The sequence below is a fragment of the Hylobates moloch genome, unplaced genomic scaffold (genome assembly GCF_009828535.3).
Source record: "Hylobates moloch isolate HMO894 unplaced genomic scaffold, HMol_V3 SCAFFOLD_2, whole genome shotgun sequence".
In the NCBI taxonomy this organism is placed as follows: Eukaryota; Metazoa; Chordata; class Mammalia; order Primates; family Hylobatidae; genus Hylobates; species Hylobates moloch.
In genome coordinates, this window is record NW_026652277.1 from 174,300,553 (window position 1) to 174,323,069 (window position 22,517).

At 49.6% G+C, this 22,517-nt stretch overlaps 1 protein-coding gene across 4 annotated transcripts in view; it reads right to left on the minus strand.

The window, feature by feature from the left end:
- The window catches only part of RPS6KA2 (ribosomal protein S6 kinase A2), a 456,813-nt gene that overhangs the window by 55,764 nt on the left and 378,532 nt on the right, over positions 1 to 22,517 (minus strand). For all 4 annotated transcript variants that reach the window (XM_032162339.2, XM_032162347.2, XM_032162329.2 and 1 more), the window contains 2 exons: positions 19,814 to 19,884; positions 17,646 to 17,734 (listed from right to left, as the gene is read on the minus strand). In XM_032162339.2, coding sequence (XP_032018230.1) covers positions 17,646 to 17,734; positions 19,814 to 19,884 — 160 coding nt within the window. The remainder of the gene's footprint in view (positions 1 to 17,645; positions 17,735 to 19,813; positions 19,885 to 22,517) is intronic.

Consider the following 22,517-nt stretch of genomic DNA (forward strand, 5'->3'; position numbering starts at 1 on the left):
GCGGCGGGGAGTGAGGGGGCCGTGGAAACTTGCTGCAGTTTCTGTTCAGTTTTTCTGTAAACTTAAGGCTATTCTGAACACAAAGTCTATTAATTAAAAACCAGAGGCCCTAAAGCTCTAGGACTCTGTTTTCTCCGGGATGGGACGGCCGCAGAGGAGCCCATCCTCCCGGGTCAGAGTCCGAGAAGAGGCAGGCTTGGCTGGAAGGGGCAGCGGCGGCAGTGGCCGGGGAATTCCTGCCAGCTCCAGGCCTAGGTCTGGGGAGGCTGTGATCCCTGGGGCCTGGCTCCCCTGTTCTGCAAGCTGTGTTCCTTTCGGCTGCCAACTCCTAATGGCCGTGCTCCAAATCAGAGCCTCCTGTGCCACATATGCCCCTTTGTGGAGCCCCCCTCATGTCCAGCTCTCACTCCTGGAAGAGCAGGGCTGCTCGGGGATGTGGTCAGCACAGGTGTGGCCCGGCCTGTCCGGCTTGAAGCTGGGCTGGGGTGGCGCAGGTCACCGGGAGTCACAGGAGATGGCGCCATCATGGGCTGGACCTGGCCCGTGTCCTTACCCCTCCCACCCCTCCATTCTGCACTCTGGGCAGTGACGTGGAGGAGGCTCGGGAGCTGCGGTGGCCTCAGCAAGCACCTCTAGGGAGTCAATGTCTCAGAGACAGTCCCCTCACCCTGGAAGCTTGGCCAGGGCCATGGTGCTAGGAAAGAACCCACGTACTAAATGCCCCTGAAGGCACTCCCACAGCACTATCAGCTTCATGTTATTCACACTTTGACGTGAAAGTCCATCTAGAAGGAATTAGAAGAAGGGCACACATTCAGAAGTTACTCCTTCCATGAGGATGCAGGATCATAGGACAGACATAGCACACGGACATCTCGGTCATCCGATGCACAATCGCTGTTCCCGTTTTACAGACGAGGACACTAAGGCTGACGCAGGTCAGGTAACTTGTTCAAAATCAGACCAGAGGTTATGAGTTATAGGTACCGGGTTTGGAGGCACATGTCTGAAACGCAGCCGAGACGCCCCACCTTCTGAAGTGTCTTTCCCCTGAGGACTCCCTGCTGAGGCCCCTCTGGGTCCCCCAGTCTATCTCCTTTGTTCTCCTCTAAACCCTGAGCCCAGGGCTCTGATCCCAGGCCTTCGCAATCGCAGCAGCTGGCACGAGCCTTCACAGGCGCACCAATGGCTGCTGTAATGAAATTTCCAGAGCGACAGTCTGACTTCCAAACAGCCCTCCCCAAGCGCCCATCCTGTGTGCAGGCCTCCTTTGATGATGACCAGAACTCCGGGTTGAAGAGTCCTTCTGGTCACGATGATTAACAGAAAGACCCTCCTCTGAAGTGTGCCTCTCCTCTACTCTTTTGTTTGGTGACTGTTGGACGCATGGCTGATGATTGGAACGAACAGTTCAGAGGCCCTGGTACACGCACAGGTGTGGCAACTTGTTGTGTGTACTTCTTTGGAGGGTCTATTTCACATTTTGTACCTGCTGTATTTCCTTCTTATTCATCATTTGCAAATACGGTCTGCAGGAATTTAGAAAGTGAGGCGCAGAGGAAACACAGGTGTTGGTATAACTACTACGTAACTGGTATGTGCTGGGTTTACCCGGATCACTGAAATCCACACATTTCTATCTTTACCTCCTTTCCCCTAAGGTAGTAAGATTTTGCACCATGTTCATATTTAAAGGCCTCAGCAAAAAGAGTCGACAGGGGAATAACACTTTGGTTATCACTAAAAAATTACAGGGGTTCCAATTATAGGGGGAAACATGAAACAGGAGGAGGACTTGTGCACTCAGCACCTTGAAACCTGTGTCAACCCTCCCAGGGCAGTCAGGTTTATTATTTTTGTTAAAATAGGTGACTTTGCACTCGGCTCCCCGTTTTTATCTGCACTGAACACATTGGACAAATGACGGTGAGTGGAGTTCTGGGCGGGGAGAATCAGAAAGTATCAGGCTGATGCTGGAATCATGGCTGACTCGCTATGGGATGCTGATGACATGCACTGAAGGCCTTCCTTGGTTCTAGAGGACTGCTGCCACTCATCTAGATCACGAAGCACTGACAAGAACAGGGACAGGAACTGTGAGCACAGAAGGCCGGAATTCCCTCCTGTCAGGCTTAGCGATTTGTCATTAAGTTCCTTAATGCAGGGCAAATAGGAGTTCAAGGTTCAGGGGAACAGAAGATTCATGAATCACACTTCTTCTCTGTAGTAATAACACCTAATCCTGTTTGTTTAAATGGCTTGTGGTCTATCTCCAAATTGGGGCATCACCTAATGTGTTTATCTGGGTCTGTGTCTCCAATTGCTGTGCTCTGGTTAAGGGTATAATTTTGCAACCAGTTGGAACTCTCATATCAATGACTAGTTTTAAAGTGCAGTGCAGCACCTGTGAGAGGACTTTTTTTTTTTATTTTGGGGGGACTCATTCTGTCGCCCAGGCTGGTGTGCAGTGGCATGATCGTGACTCACTGCAGCCTCAATTTCCTGCGCTCAGATGATGCTCCCAGCTCAGTCTCCTGAGTAGCTGGGACTACAGGCATGTGCCACTACCCCTGGCTAATATTTTGTATTTTTTGTAGAGATGGGGTCTCACCATGTTGCCCAGGCTGGTCTCAAACTCTTGGGCTCAAGTGATCCGCCTGCCTGGGTCTCCCAAAGTGCTAGGATTATAGGCATGAGCCACTGCATAGATGATTTATTCTTTCATTGCACTGATTCTGTCCAGCTCTTCTACTTCGTATTTTTCACGAGGTAAGCCATTCATTTCATTGTGGGGCTTCTAAATTCTCGGCAGGTGAGTCCCAAAGGGTTTTGGTACCTGCCAAAAACATATGCATTGTGTCTTTATATCCACAGATAGCTTTAGGAGATGGTTAATTCATGGTTTGGGACTCCTTTGCCATATTTTCATTTTTGTTGTTTGAGAGTCACACAAACCCATCTCCGACACTTCTGGGAACATTCAGTAGAATCTTACTGGCTGCCTCCTTAGGTTTCTTACACACTGCAAGTTTCTCCTAACTGGCCCCCCATGTCCAGCCTATAACCGTCCAGGGCAACTTCCATCACTGATTTAAATACTAGGTCTGCTTTTTCAATTTCCTCATCACTTACAGGTTCTCTATACATTATTTGTTTAAAGGTTTTTTTTTTTTTTTTTTTTGCCAATTTGAAATTTCATCTATTTCATGTTTACAGCCTTTGTCAGGGAGTTGCTCGTGTCTCACAGGACTCAGCCGATCGGGAGTCAGGGATGGGCTAGGGGCTCCGGCTTGAGCGGTGCGGGAGCCAGCTCTGCGGACAGGCCCTGGGCATGGGTCTCTAGCGGCTCCCTAGGGCTGGTCGTGAGGGTGGGGCTGCCTGGTCTTCAGCAACCATCAAAGCCTGGCTTATGACAGGCAGTCCCAGCAATGCCAGTAGAAACTGGGATGAGGATCAGAATGGACCACGTTTGAAGTCATTAAAAACGCATCATCTGGAGATCAGTTCTGGACAGGAAAACAGTAACAAGAGCAACGGAAAACCCTCTGCCCGTGCGTGAGCCACAGGCAGCAGGTGTGCTGTGAAGACAGCACACCCGGCTTAGGTGATGGGCGTTGATTTGCTGTGCTATTTTTGTGCTCATCAGCACATTGAATTCCTTTCTAACCTTTCCCTCACTTTAAACTTCCCCCTGGGAGTCTCAGAATAGCTCATGAGTTTCTAGGAGAAGCTACCGATGCTCATTCGGAATGAGCTAGAAAGCTGTCAGCTTTGGAAAAAAGGAAGATTTGGAGGTAGGCTCAGGAAGTTTTATACTCACTGCAACTCCTGTCCTGGGGAACAGTCGCGAGATAACAAATAACAAACACTGGTGCTGAAAACCCCAGCAGTTCCTGATCTCAGTGCAGGATACATTTACAGCTGTTTCTAGACATCACTATGGTATAAAGTTCTATCAGAAATGGAACTCACTTAAGTAATGAGAAGCAGCAAACACCACACCCAGGGTCTAGCCCTACAAAGCCTGCTCAGCGGAAGCATCACCCACATCTGCAAGCCTCTCCCGTCTCAGCCAGGAGCAGCGCCAAGCGCAGAGGGGCCGGATGTCCTGCTGAGCCTGTTCCTGCAGAGCTTCATCCCGGAGCTCACCCGTGATGCTGCCTTGGTCCATGCTTACAGGATGCAGTGCCGAGGGCGCTGGCCAGGAGCCCCTTTCTCACCTTTCTTTTATTCTATTCTTTGAAATTCCTGGATTTGCAAATCACTCAGAGTCACCGAGTCTTCCACCTGGGAGGCCTTTTCCTCGCACAGACAAGAAAGCAGACAGCCCAGGCACGGGTGTGACCCTCCAAGGCCTCTATCGCGGGATGTGCCCACTCCTGCTGCCAGCTCCAGCCTGTGGTGCTTCTGCTTAGACTGGGTCACCCTACGCTGCTACAGCCACCCCAGGGTCTTTCTCTAATTCACAACCACACAACCACCAGAACAACAGTGCTAAGAAACAAGACTGGTGTCCCCTTGGCTGCACCCTTCAGAGCCCCCACGCACACCACATCCACCACATACTCACGAGCGTGGCCCGGCCTCTGGCTGCCCTGTCTCCTCTTCACTCACCCGTCACCCAGGCATGGGGACATCACAGAGTCACACATGCCCCCAGGTGTGCCATTCTTCCTCCTTTCCTCCTACTACTTTGCATGTGACGTTTCTTGGGCCCAGAAGGCCCCCTCCCCCCGGCACCCCGTCCAGCATCTGGGACGTATTCTGAGACCCAACCCAGGTATCCTCACGGAGCGGCTCTGTTGCCCCCACTCAAATAGATCAGTGGCCCCAAACCAGCGGCCTCTGGAGGGCAGTGGCAGTGCCACCCACCTTCCTAAGCCAGCATCTGCTACAGGCATTCAGTACACGTTCACCGAAGAGATCACACACGAAGGCTGGGGGATTCAGTCTAGAACTCTTTTGAATGAAGACATTTTATCTTCAGGGGATGTGGAGGTGGGAGAAATGCTAGTCTTAGACTCAGAAGCCAAGGAGCCTTGAGCAACTCACACGGGGGCAGAGGGCCGTTTACTCACCTGCAGAACGTAAGAGAGGAATGAGATGTGTCTGTAGTTCTGGTAGTCTGGACACGTATAAACACATTATGCTGTCTCTTCCAGCTGTAAATAGCTGTGCAGAAACTCTGGGAGGGGTAAACTCCCCCAAATTCGTATGCTGAAGCCCTAATCCCCAGTGTCTCACAATGTGACTGCATGTGCAAAAGGGGTCACTGCAGGTATAACGAGTCTGGCATTAGCAGGGCAGGCACTCATCTCCTATGACTGCTGTCTCTAGAACAAGGGGAGATTTGGACACAGACCCACACGGAGGAGAAGGCCACATGGAGATGGAGGCGGAGGTCAGGGTGCGGCATTCACAGCCAAGGGTGTCAAGGCTGGCCAGCAAGGCCCCAGGGTCTGGGAGCGGCGCGGGACACATTCCTTGCAGTGGGAGCGCAGCCCTGCAGCCTTGAGCTTGGACCTCTGGCCTCCAGAGCTGTGGGAGGCCACATTTCTGCTGCTCAAGCTGCCCAGTTTGCGGTTCTTTGTCACGGCTGCCCCAAGAAACTCACACAGAGGGGTGGCCAGTGAACAGCTCAGTGTTCACTGTGGTCCACCGGGCATTAGAGACGTGTGTTTTTATCCGCGTTTCCCACTACACTGCGCACACACGGAGGGCACATTTTTCCTTCGGTTTCCTAATTTCTAGCTTATCGTTTTGTCCACTGATTCCTCTGTCAACTGGACTGAACGGAATTGTCTGGGAATCCAGAGGCTTCCCGCTGATGGGGGCTCATTAAGGAAGAGGCAGGGGCGAGGAGGTCGAGAGGCAGAGAGGGGTCCCCTCCCTCCCTGGGGGAGGCCATAGAGAGGGAGAGTCTACAGCTCGAGGGGACTCGCACTAGAGGAGACACCAAGAGAGGACAGGTGGGTGGGAGGCAATGAAGACGCATTCGCCCCTCCTCCCAGCCCCTCAATTGGGAGCTGAGGTCCTGTGCGGCACAGTCCAGGGTGGGAGAGCTCTTATCAGAGAGGCTCAACACAGGGGCGGCTAGAGGTGTGTGATTGCCTTGCATATCCATGCGAGGGCCCAGGGTTAGAACGAGGCCTCTAACAGCCACCAATTCCCCAGATGGTCAGAGGGAGAACTCAATTCCAGGCTCTTTGGAGGAACGAGAATAAGGCTCACGGCAGTCGGAAGCGGGGGATGTTCCAGCCACAAACCCAGCCGCCTGTGCAGGTGAAGGTGACTCTGCCCAGCGGGGTTTTCAGACTATCCGGCTCCAGCTCCTGAGGCAACTAAATCCAGAGCCCTCCCTGGAAAAAGGCTGGGCAATTAATTCTGACTGTAGCTTCTTCATGTTGAACCTGGGCATCTTAGGTTGTAAAACACACCTGTGGGAGGGTCCACAGCTCCTCGAAAGCTTGATGATAACTCACTTAGACGCGGTTTGAAGGGCGATCTCGGCCCGGGGTGAGCCATTCTCCATGCTTGTGTGAGCTCTGGGGGGCTGGTATCTTTTAACCAATACCCATCTCTACACCTAGGGAGGAGGTAGGTCCATCTTTCTCTCACCCGTAATTTAAACCAAATACTAAAACAATATTTTAGATTAAAGAACTATGATTTTAGTAATGTCAAATTTGAAGGGTTTTAGTTTAAAAAATAGGTTATTTAGAAAATTATTTTCTTCTCCCAGAACAAGGGGAGAAAAAGCACAAACACCCCAATACTTTGTCACATTCACCCGATTTACTGTAGCAAATCCTCCCCCAGCAACATAATAATGTTTGAAAGAAAACAGTGACTCTGGCCAGGCACAGTGGCTCACGCCTGTAATCTCATGTTGGGAGGCCAATGCGGGAGGACTGCTTGAGTCCAGGAGTTCGAGACCAGCCTGGGCAACATAGCACAGCCCCTTCTCTACAAAACAATAGTAAACTAGCCAGGTGTGGTTTTGCATGCATGTAGTCCCAGCTACTCAGGAGGCTGACATGGGAGGACTGCCTGAGTCCAGGCAACTGAGACTGAAGTGAGCCATGACTGCACCACTGTGATCAGCCTGGGCAACCGAGCAAGACCCTGTTTAAAAAAGGAAAGGAAAGGAAAGGAAACGGTGACTCCAAGATAAAGCGCTCTGATTGCTGCAAGAACAGAGTCTGAACTGTTGGCTCTCGTGTACGTTTGGATGAATAAATACGTCCAACGTCTCCACTTCTCCTTTCTGACTCCAATTCACATTTCCAGGGGAGGCCAAGCAGGGGAGGGGTGCGCAGCAAACCCTCACGCATGCGGCCCCACAGGTGGTGACTGCGGCAGCTCGGCTGGGTGGGGGGGCGGTTACCGTGCGTCACCTCAGAGGGAGTGGCAGAGGTGGGGTCGTGGTGCCTGCCACCTGAGGCGGCACGTCCCTTGCACATATGCTCACATGCTTATGTTATAATAAGTGTCCAGATGTCATTTGGGCGCTTGGGAATGACAAGGCAGAGACTACACAGATTTCCATCATAAAAGCTTGGTCTTGAAAGAGGAGTTTCAGCCACCGGCAAGGTTCCTGGCAGCAACCGTGTGAAGATGTTACCCTCTGAGGGATCAGACCCCGGGCAAGGCGGGCATGACTCTGTGCTCTCGCCAGGGTGGATTTCCCGGGTGAGCTTCAGGACTCTGGCGATTGGTCTCAATGCTCTTCTGGCTGGTACTGCAGGCTTTCCGTTTACCCTTCCATTCTGCAACCAGCTCGGCAGAGGGTTTAACAACATCTATTAAAATGCATCTCACAAAACGATGGTTTTCTCCAGAAAACTCTCAGAATTGTGGCTCCTCGGTCATTGTGCATCAGATAACGTTTCTCTGTTCTGCCCCACAGCCAAGTGGCAGAGAAAGAAAAGAGTCAGATGAGCAGGAAGCAATGAGGCCTGGGGGTTGGACACCATTCCCGGCCACGGGACTCTGCACACTGGTGCTCTCTGCGTATTTACATGTTTACTTGTCAGACCCATTACGGTGTTTCCCACACATCAGGCACTGTTCTGCCTCCTCAAATCCTCCTACCTGCTTCATGATGTTGGTGCTGGTATTACCCTCAGTTCGTAGAATAAATAAGCAAGCACAGAGAGGTGAAGCCATCCGCTCAGGCCCACACGGCCAGGAAGGGGTGGGTGGGGTGGGTCTGAGCACCTGGCTCTGGCTTCGCTTTGCTTCTGTGCCCTGCCCTGGACTCCGGCCTGTCCCACAGGCTCCCTTCTCCTCTTTCGCTGCTGCTCTTTCTTCCCCTTCCATCAGGCCCTCTCCCCTCTGCTGAGATCCATTTTGTGCCTCATCTGTTTCTCTGCCCTGGCCGCAGGCATTTGTGCACGTCTGGGCTGCAGCTGGCCTTGCTGTTTGCTGTCAGAGAGCCCATGAGCACGAGGCCACACTGTGGCTTCGTGGGTCCCCAGAGCCTAGCCCACGAGTGAGGGAAGGCACGGGCCAGACTGCCCATTATCCACTTACGCTTGCTCTGGATGAAAGCACCGAGCGTCTCCCCAAGAGCCATGGGAAAGGGGCAGCAGGCGATGCTGGGGATAGGCGGTGGCTCCAGTCACGGCGAGGTGGCAGTGTGGTCCTGCGATCTGCCAGGGGGCGGCCCTGGCCACAGTGCGATGGCAGCGTGACTCGTCAGCTGCCCGAAAAGCATGGCGAGTGGCAGCATGGTCCTGCTAACTGCCAGGGGGTGGCCCAAGGTGGGGCGCATGCTAGCACGTTACAGAGAAGTTTCTGGCATCAAATGTTTCTCCCTAAAACAGCTTTTTAAAAACTGGGTTTTCAATCATAAAAATAATACATATTGGCAGAAAAAGTCCAACTCTTGGCATGAATGAGGTGAAAGGAAAAGCTCCCTTCTGCCTGTCCCTCCGGGGAGAAGCACCCGCTGTAGGAGCTGCTTGCCTGTGTTTGCAGAATTTTTCTTTGCTTACCTCCCTTGCTTCTAAAAACACAAACAGGATCAGTCTGAACGTTCTGTGCTGCAATGCGCTATTTTTACTTAACACTTCTTTTTTTAACGTACACATCCTTCCATGTTAGTGCATGCAGAATGACGTCACTCTTCAATACTCGCATAGTATCTCCTGTGTAGATGACGGTAATTCAGTTAACCGTCCCTGGGTGATGTGGGTTTCAGCCTCTCATATCTCTCTGTGCACTTGTGTGAATATATTTGAAGGATATATTATTTGAGGTGGAATTACTTGGGTGAGGCGCATGTGCTTTACTTTTGTAGAGATTTTTCAGGTTGACTTATGAAAAATGAGACAAACACACCGCTTCACCTGGAAGTTGGGAAACTGCTCTCCTATTGCCAACAATGGGGATTGCCAAATGTGTGCCTCTGTGCTAACTTGAGAGGTAAAAATGGGCTAGACCTCCATGAAGATAGTAAGGACATGAAATATCACGAAGAATTGTACAGGTACTGGCTGATTCAAAAGCACAAAAACATTCACGGAAAGCAACAAGTGCCATGATTTAAATAGCCCCTTCACAAGATAGGGAGGGCTTTAGGAAAAATCCTCAGCCCTCGCTAGATGTTTTGGACCTAACAAGCAAGAATCTTATATTCCTATATATATATATATATATATATATATATATATATATATATATATTTTTTTTTTTTTTTTGAGACAGATTGAGTGCAGTTGCGCGATCTCAGCTCACCACAATCTCCGCCTCCTGGGTTCAAGCAACTCTCCTGCCTCAGCCTCCTGAGTAGCTGGGATTACAGGCACCCACCATCACACCCAGTTAATTTTTATATTTTTAGTAGAGATGAGGTTTTGCCATTTTGGCCAGGCTGGTCTTAAGCTCCTGACCTCTAGTGATCCGCCTGCCTGGGCCTCCCAAAGTGCTGGGATTACAGGCGCACACCACCACGCCTGGCCAATTTTTGTATTTTTAGTAGAGATGGGGTTTCGCCATGTTGGCCAGGCTGCTCTTGAACTCCTGACCTTAGCTGATCCACACGCCTCGGCTGGGATCACAGGCGTGAGCCACAATGTCTGGCCAATTTTATATACATATCTTTCTTCTAGTGTTTTTCTAAACCTTGATGCTTTTCGTCCAATTTTTCTATAGAATAAAAATTCTATACAAAATTCAATGAAAACAAATAAGTTGGGATTTTTACAAAATTCTGAATTTAAGCTGCAGTGGAATTCTGGGAAATTCTCTGCAGGAAAAGAGAATAATTATACCCTCATTCCATATTAAAGTATAAAAGAATTGAGTTATGAATTAAAAGATAGTTCATTTTTCAAGTTTAAAAGGCCAGGTCAAGTACTGTTATCAGAAATACAAGCATAGCTATAGGGAATTTTCCTGAAAAGCCTTTTCAATTTTTAATTAAGACTGAGCAAAGCTCAAAGTGGTCTTTGTTGTTGCAAAGATTAGAAATAAATAAGCCATGAAGGCTCAGCTCTAATTTGTGGCTTTTAAAAACGATACTGATGTCTGACATTGCTCTGGAATCAAGCCAAGGTCCCCTTTGAAATTGAATTAATAGATCTTAAAGTATGTGCTGCAGAGTGGGGGCCTCTGCTGAGTTCTCTGATGAGATGGTAGACTGTACGTATACCTCTCTGATGGATCTTAAAGTACATGCTGCAGCGTGGAGGGCTCTGTTGAGTTCTCTGATGAGACGGGAGAATGCATGTGCATCTCTTTGTTTTGCTGTAGGCACACACAAGTACACTGGAAGTCTTGGTTCTTTCTCATTTTACTTGGGTTGTCACCAGTTTCTGGCAGGAAATTCTGCCTCAGCTATCGGGGTCCAAGAGCCAAATGTGCTCCAATGAGATAAACAAATGAATCTTGGGATCTGGGCCCTCGGTGACTGAAGAGATGCCACCCTTTCTTTTCAAATGCAGCTGCCCTTGCTGGGGGAGGACTGTCCCAGGAAATTCTCTGAGTAACACTGTGTCTGGGACAGGTATCTGTGCTCCGAGGAAAGAAATAATTTTCTAAATAGTTTGTTTTTGTCTCAGAAACCAGAGCCAGGAGCAGTGACGGGGAGCCACTCGGTTAATGCCTAGAGGCCTTGCTTATTCTGGCTGCAATCACAGAAGGCTTCAGGCGATGATGAGGAAATGAGTGTGACCCTCTCAGGCTGGCTTCACAGGGTTAGCCGGTGGAGGAGGGAAAACCCACCCAAATTAGTAAAGTGGAAAGATTTCATGAACTTCTCCAGTTTCAATAAGTGAAATCTGTGTGTTTGGGTGGGACTGGAGACAAGGGAAGATGAGGGAAAGGAAGGAGGGGAGAGGGAGAGAGACATCACATCCTATTTCATCTTCCCTAAAACCCAGAGTGCTTCACAGCCATGCTACAGGACGCCCCCACCATAAAGCAAATTTGGGGGATCATTTTAAACTAGTTGCCTCCCAAAAGGGACTGTTCTAAACAAAGGTGGCCGTGCAGCCTTGACCTTCAATAAGAAGTCCCAACACTTGTCCAATTGCCTCAAAAGCAGAGATTCTCGAAAACCAGATGTAACAAGATGCCCCAAGACTCACAGCCTGAAGACTGCGGGGAGCCTTTGGGCCGACGGGGCCGCTTTTACAGGACATGTTTGTGCCACATCAGGTAAGAGACCACCCGGGACGTCTACGTGTGTGGGGAGAGGACACGCGCAGCTGCACGCTGTTGGAGCTGGATGGAACTGCAGGGACCATCAACCCCACCTTCATTTCCCAGAGAAGAGGAGGGACAGGGCGCGTGGCTGTGCAGCTGGCCACAGCCCAGTAGGTCTGGAACTCAGAATCTGGACAACCCCCATGCCACTGTGGGCCGCAGACCAGAAGCTCACAGAGCTGGGGCCGTGGCCACCTGGGTCCTGCTCTCACACATCCTGCTGCCATGCCAACACCAGAGAATCCACCACTTCTAGCAGGAGCACGGCCCTCAAACACTCAGGGGAAAGGAAAAATCAGGCCTGATTTCTTACAGAATCGGAAAAAATTAAGAAAAGCCCATTTTGCATCTTGAAGACCGAAAATGTCATGCTAATGAAGAATTAGAAGAGCAGGGCCCTTTTTTCCTCTTTTTAAGAGTAAGGGCAAATCGCACCCTCACTAAATAAGAGAAGCTCATACTTGGTCTTCTCAGAAACCCACGGAGAAGGAACGGGTTTGTGATTCCACATTCGGGAAGGGAGGACCCAGGCCTCTGCGACAGCTGCACTGCTCTCTGGCTGGGTGGGTGCCAACTAGAGCTGACTCCTGCACACACAGGGTCCTGGGACAAGCCCTTGTACCTTGGAACAGAGCCTTGCTCAAACAGAAAATGATGAACACAATTTTACAGTCTTGTCATGAAGATCGGAGATGACAGGTGTGCATACTTGGCAGGTGTGAAGTGCTAAGAGAATGCAGGATTGTGCAAGTCACCAGCAGAAAAACACTTTGTGAAAAAGAATTCTGGGTGAGTGCACAGAAACAGCATGACGTCCATGTCCACAGGCAGAGCCCCTGCATCTGAGCAGGCACTGCAGGGGCCAAGGCGTGACATGCCCGCAAACCCGTGCTGTCTTCTCTGCTTTACCACTTGACAGGGAAAATGGATAGAGATGAAGCAGGAGCACCAAGGGTCAGGCCCGACTCAACTCCACGCGCTTCAGGGCAAGGAGCTTTTCAGAGCGCCTCAAAGAACAACTGCAATTCCTTCAATTCACTTTAGTGCATTCATATTCACCAGGGGCTCTGCGTGGTCTGAGAGCTGGATACAAAGAAGAGCCAGACACAACCTCTGCCTTCGTGGGTCTCATCACTTAGTGAATACCTGTGGCCGGCCCAGCTGCCTGGCCAGTAAAGCCGCCACTCCAGCCCTCGTTTTCTTCCTCCAACCACAGATGCTTGTTCTCCTGCCTTCCTTATGGTGCCATGTGTCACGAGTGCCATGGGACAGGGTTCCAGTCAACAAGAAGTACAAAGAACTCCCAGGGGCTTCCAGAAAAGCTTTGTTTTTGTGATAAAGGGGACAGAGGCAGCTGGCCTCATCCAGTTGCTTTTTTTTTCTCCTGCAGTGAGGGTGTGATTCCAGGAAGTGTTGTAGCCACATTGTCATCACAAGGCACCGAGGATAAGGATGAAAAGGCAGTGCACTGAGGATGGGAAACAGAAGCCACAGGAAGATCTGGGCTCCTGACAGCAGTAGTTCAGCTGCCAGTGTCTACAACTCATCCACCACCACGTGGTGTGTTAATAAGAGAATGAAACCGCGATTTGGAAAACTAAATTAACTGAACAAAAAATTTAAAATTATTTAAGGGTTCTACTCCTTGCAGCTAAAAGCAATTCCTATGGCTACATCTGTTTTCATAAGTGAATTTCGTAAGCTTCTTGTCTGACCTGCTTTGAAGTGCTGTCATGAGAATTCAAGTCAGATAATGACGGTCTTAATGCAGTGCCAAGGCATCTTATCCTCATCAACAGCACCGCGCCCGGAGAAACCTGAGGCTCGAAGAACGACCTGTTCTCCTGGTTCATTGGAAATCCGCCCAGGCAGGGGAACGTCGGAGCTGTCCACCCACCCTCTGCCACCGCCCATGGAGCCTGCCTCCCAGGGCTGTGTGGGGGAGGCCGTGCTTACACCCAGCAGCACAGAGAATGCAGGGAGGAGAGCCACAGACACAGTAAAGGTGCAACCTAGGGTCACGGAAAAGAACAGCTCTGGACCTGACACCGAAAAGGCTCATGAAATGAGACCGGGGCTCTAGACGTGGGCAAACTTCAGAGTTAAGAGATGAGTGGAAATGGCATGCAAAGATGCTTCTGTGCATTTTGTGGTAGTTTACAGCATTGCAAACCCGATTCTAAGGCAGGCGTGTCCTGAAGTGGGTTGAGGTCTGCTGAGCTGGGCAGCAAGCCCCTGCCGGCGAGCCCGATCCCCTCCAGCTGGGAGGGTTACTTCCTCCCAGAAGGGTTACTTCCACATTGCTCTTAGTGCTGACGGAGACTGCAATGAAAGGGACTCAATTTAATTCACAATCTGAAAGACTCAGATCAGACACATGACCTTTGACATAGCATTTGGACAAACCAGGGTACCGCGATGCATTGGCTTAGCTGAGACACGCTTCTCGACTTGCGTCCGTCTTCAAACACACCCTCAGAGTTAAGAAATGCCGCCTCCCCCACCTCCCCAGACGCACAGTGATGAACAGGGGTCTGTAAACAAAAGGCCAGACCACACCCAGATTTGGGAAAACTGCAGTGAAATGGCAACTTCGGGACACAGGGTGGGACACAAGCCCTTCCTGCCTTGCTGTCCCAGGCTGTCCCTCTGTCCAAGGCTGCATTTCCCACCACCGGGGACCCCACTCTCAGGGGGTGAGGTCTTGCCCATGACAGGCCCTGTGTGGACAGGGACTCTGGGCACTCAGGGTTAGCGCTGAGCCCTTGCTGCGTTTCCTCAGCCGAGTCACTGCGTAACCGTGGGTGTGCACCAAGACCAGCGAGTGAAGGGCCAAGGTGCAGACAGCTTTAGGAGCCGCACACCTCTTGGAAATGTGGCTGTGACCCTGGCTAACGACGACCGTCACCACTGATGAAAAGGAGGAGTCCTGCTGACTCCTGGTTGGAATCTCAGGTCCCATCTGGGACTTTGCTGAGGGGGTCCCAGTAACAACAATGTGGCAGAAATTCTGTTTGGTCGGTGGGTTCCTCTAAGCCATGAACCCTACACACACCTGTGAGCACACACACGCACACACATGCACACGCATGAACACATGCACACACACGCACGCACACACATGAACACACACGCACACACGCATGAACACACGTGCACACACGCATGAACACGCACACACGCATGAACACATGCACACACGCATGCACACACATGAACACACACGCACACACATGAACACGCACACACGCATGAACACATGCGCACACACGCATGAACACACGCACACACATGAACACACACACATGCACGCACACACACGCATGCACACGCATGAACACACACAGTGCCCCTGTGTGCGCTGCAGCACAGGCCCTCTGTCCTGACCAGGCATCCTCCTCTCTGGTCCTGAGTGCTCTCCATCCTGGGCCTTCCATCTCATTATCGCCCCCAGCTGGCATCTCGGTGACTTGGGGCTGCTCTGCTGGGGCCTTCAGCTTTGTCCACAGCACTGTTGGTGAATATCCCTCTAAGGAAGCTGCCTCTGTCTGGGTGACAGTTCCCCAGCCTCTCAGACCTTTGACTGGGGACAGAGCTGTAAAATGTGTGCAGTGACCTGCTAGCTAGTTTTCATCCAATGCACTGGACACAGTCCTTTCCACAGACACCAGCATGGGGCCCTGCCAGGTGGCGCTGGGGGCTGGGTCCGTCGGTGTCTCCATGTGCCCTGGCACGGATGTACTGTGGTGTGGGTGACACGGGCTCCACTGCAGGGTGAGTCTACACTCTCCAGCCATGCGGGCTGCAATTCACTCTAGACCCTGGCCCTTCCACGTCAGTAACAGCAACGTGGAGATTCTAAACAGGGGGACTTTGCCAATGTCAGGAGACGTTTGATCATCACGGGGTGGGGGTGGGGATGCTGCTAAACAGCCTCAATGCATGGAGCAGCTCCCAAAACAAGAATTAACCAGCCCAAAATGCAGACCGGGCAGAGCCATGGCCAAGACACCGTCCTCCAGCCCCAGGCTGTGGTGTGGACGTTTCATAATTGATTCAATGATTTCCTTATTGATTGGTGCTTACTTCATCTTCAGGTCTTTGTTAAACAGGAAGACCTTCGGCAAACACTGTTTATTTGTACCCCTTTTACGCAGGTATGGCTATTTCTGTTGGAGAGATTTCTGGCAGTAACACTTCTGGGCAAAAGGGTGCATACATTTAATGTTTTGATGGTTTTACCAAGGTGCTGAAATGTTGCAGGGATTTACTCTCCTGACACACACCCACGTGCCCTGGGCTTTCTGGATTGGCCTGCAGTGACCGGTGGACAGTGACGGCAGAACACCCTGTGACATCACCCGCGCCACGGGGAGCTCACTGTGACACCTGCTCTGACGTCACCCACGCCATGGGGAGCTCACCGTGTCACCTGCTCTGACGTCACCTGCGCCATGGGGAGCTCACTGTGTCACCTGCTCTCATGTCACCCGTGCCACGGGGAGTTCACTGTGTCACCCGCTCTCCTGGTAGCCACGCTCGGCATGCAGAGGTGCTCAGTGACAAGGAGGAATTGCTTTACTGTGTTGTGTGGAAGAATGAAAACAGGCTGAGTGGACAAAGGCGCTGACAGTGGGTGATCACTGAAAGGTCTGTAGAGTGGAATAAAATATCTGCTTACACAGAGGAGAACTGCCTTGGAAAGACAACTATGGGACAGCTTTATATGAAGTAAAGAATTACTATGAAGATGAATCTGCAGGAAGGAAGAGTGGTTTACGTGATAAAAATCTTGATTAGAAGTTGGATGTAAATGTGTTTAATTAGGTGAATACAACTATGAAAATTCATTACAAGATAAATCTCATGGGAATTACTACTCAGTACTTTAAATACATCAATGTTGATTTTTAAAAATCACCTTAACTCCTTTCTTCTAAGATCACAGTTACACATCAATTATCTCATATTGTGAAATATGACTGTGGAGTGGGGAGGTACTCTTGATTAGCTTCACTTTCAATCACTGAAGGATTGCAAATTAATGCAAAAGTTCCCTGCAACGGAAGCTGATGTGGGGAAGAAGTTAAATGGGTCCTTCTTTCTTTGGGGTTAAGGCAAGCAGAGAGGAAAATCTAGTATTTTTTCCGAAATGAAATATTTCCTGATTTAACTTTTGCCTTCCCCTCTGATATGTCTTCTATCTATGAGGTTAGAGTTTAAAAAAACAGAATTTAATGTGTTCCTTTCGTTTTCTTGTTAAAATAACTGGAAACACCCTGCTCCCGCTGCTGTCTGAACCGGAAACACCCTGCTCCCGCTGCTGTCTGAACCGGAAACACCCTGCTCCCGCTGCTGTCTGAACCGGAAACACCCTGCTCCCGCTGCTGTCTGACTCTGAGACAACACAGCTGCGCCCACTCGCTAAGACCAGCCCAGCCCACGGAGTAATCCTCAATACACTGTCACATACACAAAAAGAAAATCAATCAGTAGTTAATGTTAAAGTAGATCCCGATTTTAATAGATGTGGAGGTTTCTCAATTTAGGGAGAATTAAATTAGAAGCAGCTTTTCAACGGTTCTGTCCTTAGCTTAGAGACTTTCAAAACTCAGGGAAGTCAGATTGGTAGACGAACACTACCATTTTGGGTAAAACCAGTGGCTTTTAGAAAAGCGCTTATGGTAGTTTGGCAGCAACTATGTGTTTTAGAAGCTGTGAATGGGCCTTTTTTCCTGGAGCTCAGATGGCACTAGTACTATTTCAACCTCTAGGTGAGGTCTGTTTTCAGTGACCTTGGTTGGCATTGCGCGGAGCAGGAGGGTGGCCCTCCACATCCCCACTGTAGCTCGTGGGGCAGCACCCTGCATGTTCCCGTGGTGGGGTGTTCCGCGGTGGGGTGTCCCGCGGTAGGGTGTCCCGGGGAATCTTACCCAGCCGGTTGCAAGGGTTCCGTTTGAAGAGAGCTCGCAGTAAACTCTGTGCCTCCCCGCTGAGGAACTGCGGCATCCCCAGCTTGGCTCTGAAAAACAAGATCCTATTTTAGGATCTATTTTAGGAGAACAAGGACAAGCTATAAACAGGGCCCCAGTCAGCATTCAGAGACCTCAATCGCAGTCACCCAGAGCAGCCCGTGCTCTAACACGTGGGTCTTAGGACCCTTTTATGCTTTAAAAGTTACTGAGGACACCAAAGAGCTTATGTTTATGTGGGTTACAGCTGTGATATTTACCACAGTAGAAAGTAAAGTGAGAAATTTGTATAATTTCCATTTCCTAATTCACTTTAATAAATTTTTATTAATAAACGTCATTTAATAATAAAATCATTAAAAAATAATAATACTCCCATTAACATAAATAACATTGTTAATGGAAATTATCTATGTTTTCTCAAACATATAAAAAAGCCTTTAGTGGCATTGTTCTGCATTTTGATGGGTCTCTTCCTGGCTCGTAGGAGACAGCTGGACCCTGTGCTCAGTCTATTGTGATGCTATGAAGAAAACCTGCGAGAGGAGGACCTGCGAACCCCAGGAGGGTCTCAGGGTCACCAGGGTCCTCAGAGCACACTGAGAACCCCGCGCACAGAGCCTGGTGCTCCCTCCAGAAATTCTCCATCCCTCCCAAGTGGAATGCCCTGAGGCCACACCCGTGACTTGCTGTCAGGGATTATTCCAACTTTAGAAAAAATAAAGAACGTGTTCTCCCTTAAAATTCAAACAATGAGAATCACTGCAAAGGTCCTAACTTGCAGCTCTCAGTGTCTGCTGCAATTCAAGGTCCCCTGATGGAGGAAAAGGCTGATTAAATAAAAAGACACTCCTTAGCTTTACAAAAGGGTCCTCACGATGGAGCTTTTTCACTCCCCTCTCTCCTTCCATCTACATAAGGACCGAGCTTACAAAAGCTGAGCTGGTGGTGTTTTAGGTGATTCTCAATTTTATAAAAGTTACGTGTCCATTTGCAAGCAGAGTTGGCAAGAGCAGCTCATGAGGACAAACGGCTTTATGACTCCTCCACCGAGTGGCCTCACTTAGGAAGGAACTGATTAGGGGCTCCCAGCCTCTCTGTTTCCTGCCCTCCTTCCGTCTGCTCTGGGACAGTGATGGTCAGTGGTGTCTGCTCACATTTAGGATGCTATGGCATGGTAGTATGGGGATCAGGCTTCTTCCTACAGTCCAAGAGCAAAACCTTGGCTTAGTAAATGATTTTTCATGAGAATTGAAATGAAATGAAAATGGTTTGTATCCAGTCACATGGTAAAATGATACCGAGTCCTGCCAAGGTCAACCAGGAGTGCTATATGAATGGGGTTAGCAGGTGGGGAGGGAAAGGAGACCCCTGCTCCTGTGGTCTCTCTGGACAAGGCCCTGTAGGCCTTGTGTCTTTTTCCGTCTATACTTTACTTCTGGGAGGTCACCAATCATCACGCTTGAAAACCAGCCACTACACATTCTAAGTGACCTACTGATGGAAAACCATCTATGGTAGAAGAGTTCATCAGAACCACTCAGCAGGATGAGACAAACCAGCAACTGCTCCTTTGACCCACTGTCATTAGAATGCCCAGCACCCTATTACCACTGCTACTGGTGGAAGAGCGCTACCATTTTGTGTAAAATCAGTGACTTTTAGGAAACAGCTTACAATACTTTGACACTGTAAGCCTAGTAATGTAATTAAAACTTCACAGTTCCAGGTTCAGAGGCAGCAGCTCTTGATGTCAGAAGGTGCTCGCAGGTCTCTAGGGTGGCTCCCACAGCACCCACACTACCCACAGTACCCACAGTACCCACACTACCCACACCAGCCACACCACCCACACCACCCACACCACCCACAGTACCCACACCACCCACAGTACCCACACCACCCACACCACCCATACCCACACCACCCACACTACCCACACCACCCACACCACCCACACTACCCACACCACCCACACCACCCACACCACCCACACTACCCACACTACCCACACCACCCACACCACCCACACCACCCACACTACCCACACCACCCACAGTACCCACACTACCCACACCACCCACACCACCCACACTACCCACAGTACCCACACCACCCACACCACTCACTTGAGGATGAGAGCCATGGTCTCCTTCCTGTCCTTCCCCTGGAACGGCAGGGACCCCGTGAGCATCTCGAACTGCAGAGCAACACAGAGCACAGTGAGTTCACTCATCCAGATGGACCCGGCTTAACGGCAGAGCACCCTAGTAGGGCAGCCTGCTACCATGTCCATTTCCTCATTCAAAATCTCCATCAGTCAATTGTAGCCACTGGCCTACGTGCTTGGGGTACAGCAGTGACTAAAACTGCCTCGCAGAGCTTGCCATTCGGTGGGTGAGACGGGTAAATGACAGATGTGGCAGATAATCACATCTGTGGCAGGCCAGCAGGCACTGAGTATGACAGAGGAAAGAGGCAGAGCAGGGTCCTGTGGTCAGGCAGTTTGGACGAACACATCTTACATGCGGTTTAGGAACCTGTCCTGCCCTGGCGGGTGCTGTGGAAGGGATGAGCTAGGAGGAGGAGGAGAACAGCTAGCTCGTGTTGAACACCCACGCATGCCAGGATGGCAGGGGCTAGAGTGCTTCCAGCATGAGATAGACCTGACCACAGCCATTAGCCTCTGACGCGGACAATATCGCACAGCAACCTCTCAGATACAGCTGCTGCACCCTACATCCTTATTGTGTTATTACTGGACACCTGCCAGGACGGAGCTTGAGATGAGGAGGGGATGCAGCACAGCCTTTTCTGAGCATGGGTTTCTTTCTTGCGCCAACTCCCCCGGGCACATGCAGTGGTGATTACACACACTCTGGAAGCAGTGGCCCGGAATGGTCTCATCAGAGCAAGGTGCACAGCTGACTGCTTCTCACAAAAGAAACTAGGGCTGCAGCAGCAACCAATCTTTTCATAAAAATAAGATCCTGAATCTAAGTGGAATGTACCCAAGGATCAATCCTACTCGGTGTCTTTCAAGTCAGTTTAAATTACGGGGAAGCAGGTGTTTCCATGGTCTTATTGAATTCTCGCTTATCTTTATTTTTTACTGCGTGTGTCTCTGCCCTTTTAGAATTCATCCTCCAGCATTCATTCGTCCTTTGCAGTTTGAAAATCTCAGGAGATACACAAAGTAGAAAGACCAAAATAATCACGCAGAATTCCATTACCCAAAGATATCCAAAATTAACATTTGTTAGTTCCTCCTAGTACTTTTTATAAGCTGTTTTTTATTTTGTTTTAAAAACACAGATAAGGTTTTGTATACTAACTTTTCACAGAATAATATAAAACTTTCAGTGGTTATGATGAAATCTTTGTAATGTCACTTAACAAACGTGGATATGCCAAAATGTAATAGTGAGTCTATCTATTGCTGTACACTTAGGACATTTCCAACTTTCTGCTACTATAAGTACTACTGAAATGTGCACAGATGATTTCCTAAGATTTGGATTTATTCTTATGATAGGCTGCTAGGAGTGAAATTATAATCTTAAAGAAATGAATGCATTTAAGGCTTTATTAATATTACCAGTCTGCTTTCTGAAAACAACATTATAAAAGAAATGGAAACTTCTCCACCAGTTCTGACGTTTGAAGCCTGTTCTGTCACATTAAAATGTGCTGTCCATTCTGTGCACAGAGTAAGTGAGGGAACTCAGAGCAGACAGGCTGCAGGCAATCAATAAATACAAAAGTAATAAAAAGCAAGCGGAAGGGGGTCCAGATGAGAACTGAAAAAGAGACAAGTGTAATTAAACTGGAAAGGCCAGAATGCTCTGACTGGCAGATGAACTGTGCATCTGGTAAAACAGGAAGAAAGTTTATAAGTTGATCATACACATTGAAATATCTCTCAGAATAGAATGGTATTAGCAAAGGGAACTCCTTTCCTATTCTGCTCTTTCTTCTTTCTTTCTTGAGTCTATTAATAGCACTATGAAATCCCATTTCCAAGGACAAGCCTTCTGGCTACGTGAAATGAGAAAGCTGTCATCCTATACACACCGTTTAATCCTTGTTACACAAATGGTGCCTGTCCAGATGCCCAGATATCATTTATTTTTTGCTGATGGACTGGTATCTTGCATACTTTTGTTTGGTGATTTCTTTTTCTTTCTTTTTTTTTTTTTTTTGAGATAGAGTCTGTCACTGTTGCCCAGGCTGGAGTGCAATGGCACAATCTCGGCTCACTGCAACCTCCGCCTCCTGGGTTCGAGTGATTCTCCTGTTTCCACCTTCCAAGTAGCTGGGACTACAGGCGTGTGCCACTATGCCTGGCTAATTTTTGTATTTTTTTTTTTTTTAGTAGACACAGGGTTTCACCATGTTGGCCAGGCTGGTCTTGAACTCCTGACCTCAAGTGATCCACCCGCCTTGGCCTCCCAAAGTGCTGGGACTACAGGCGTGAGCCACCCCGCCTGGTCTGGTGATTTCTTTTCAGCTTTTGAAGATGACTCCCTTGTGATCAGGGTCCACTGCTTTGTGTTTCTCTCTCCTCCTCCCCTTCGTCCTCCATCCATATGGTAGGAGGCCCCCAACCATCTACTCAGCCAGAGAACACCCAGCACAGCACCCATGAATATTCAATAACTGCTTCTTAGTGATGAAGGTGCTGCTGATGGTGGGGTGATGCTGAGGGGGAGGTGTGGACTTTGCAGCCTCCACCAGCCATGGGGTTCTGCTGCCTTTCCCATCCCCTTATCCACCCTTTTCTGTGGAGAAGGGAGATCATCTCAGTATGATCGTCTGAATGGAGCTGCCCGG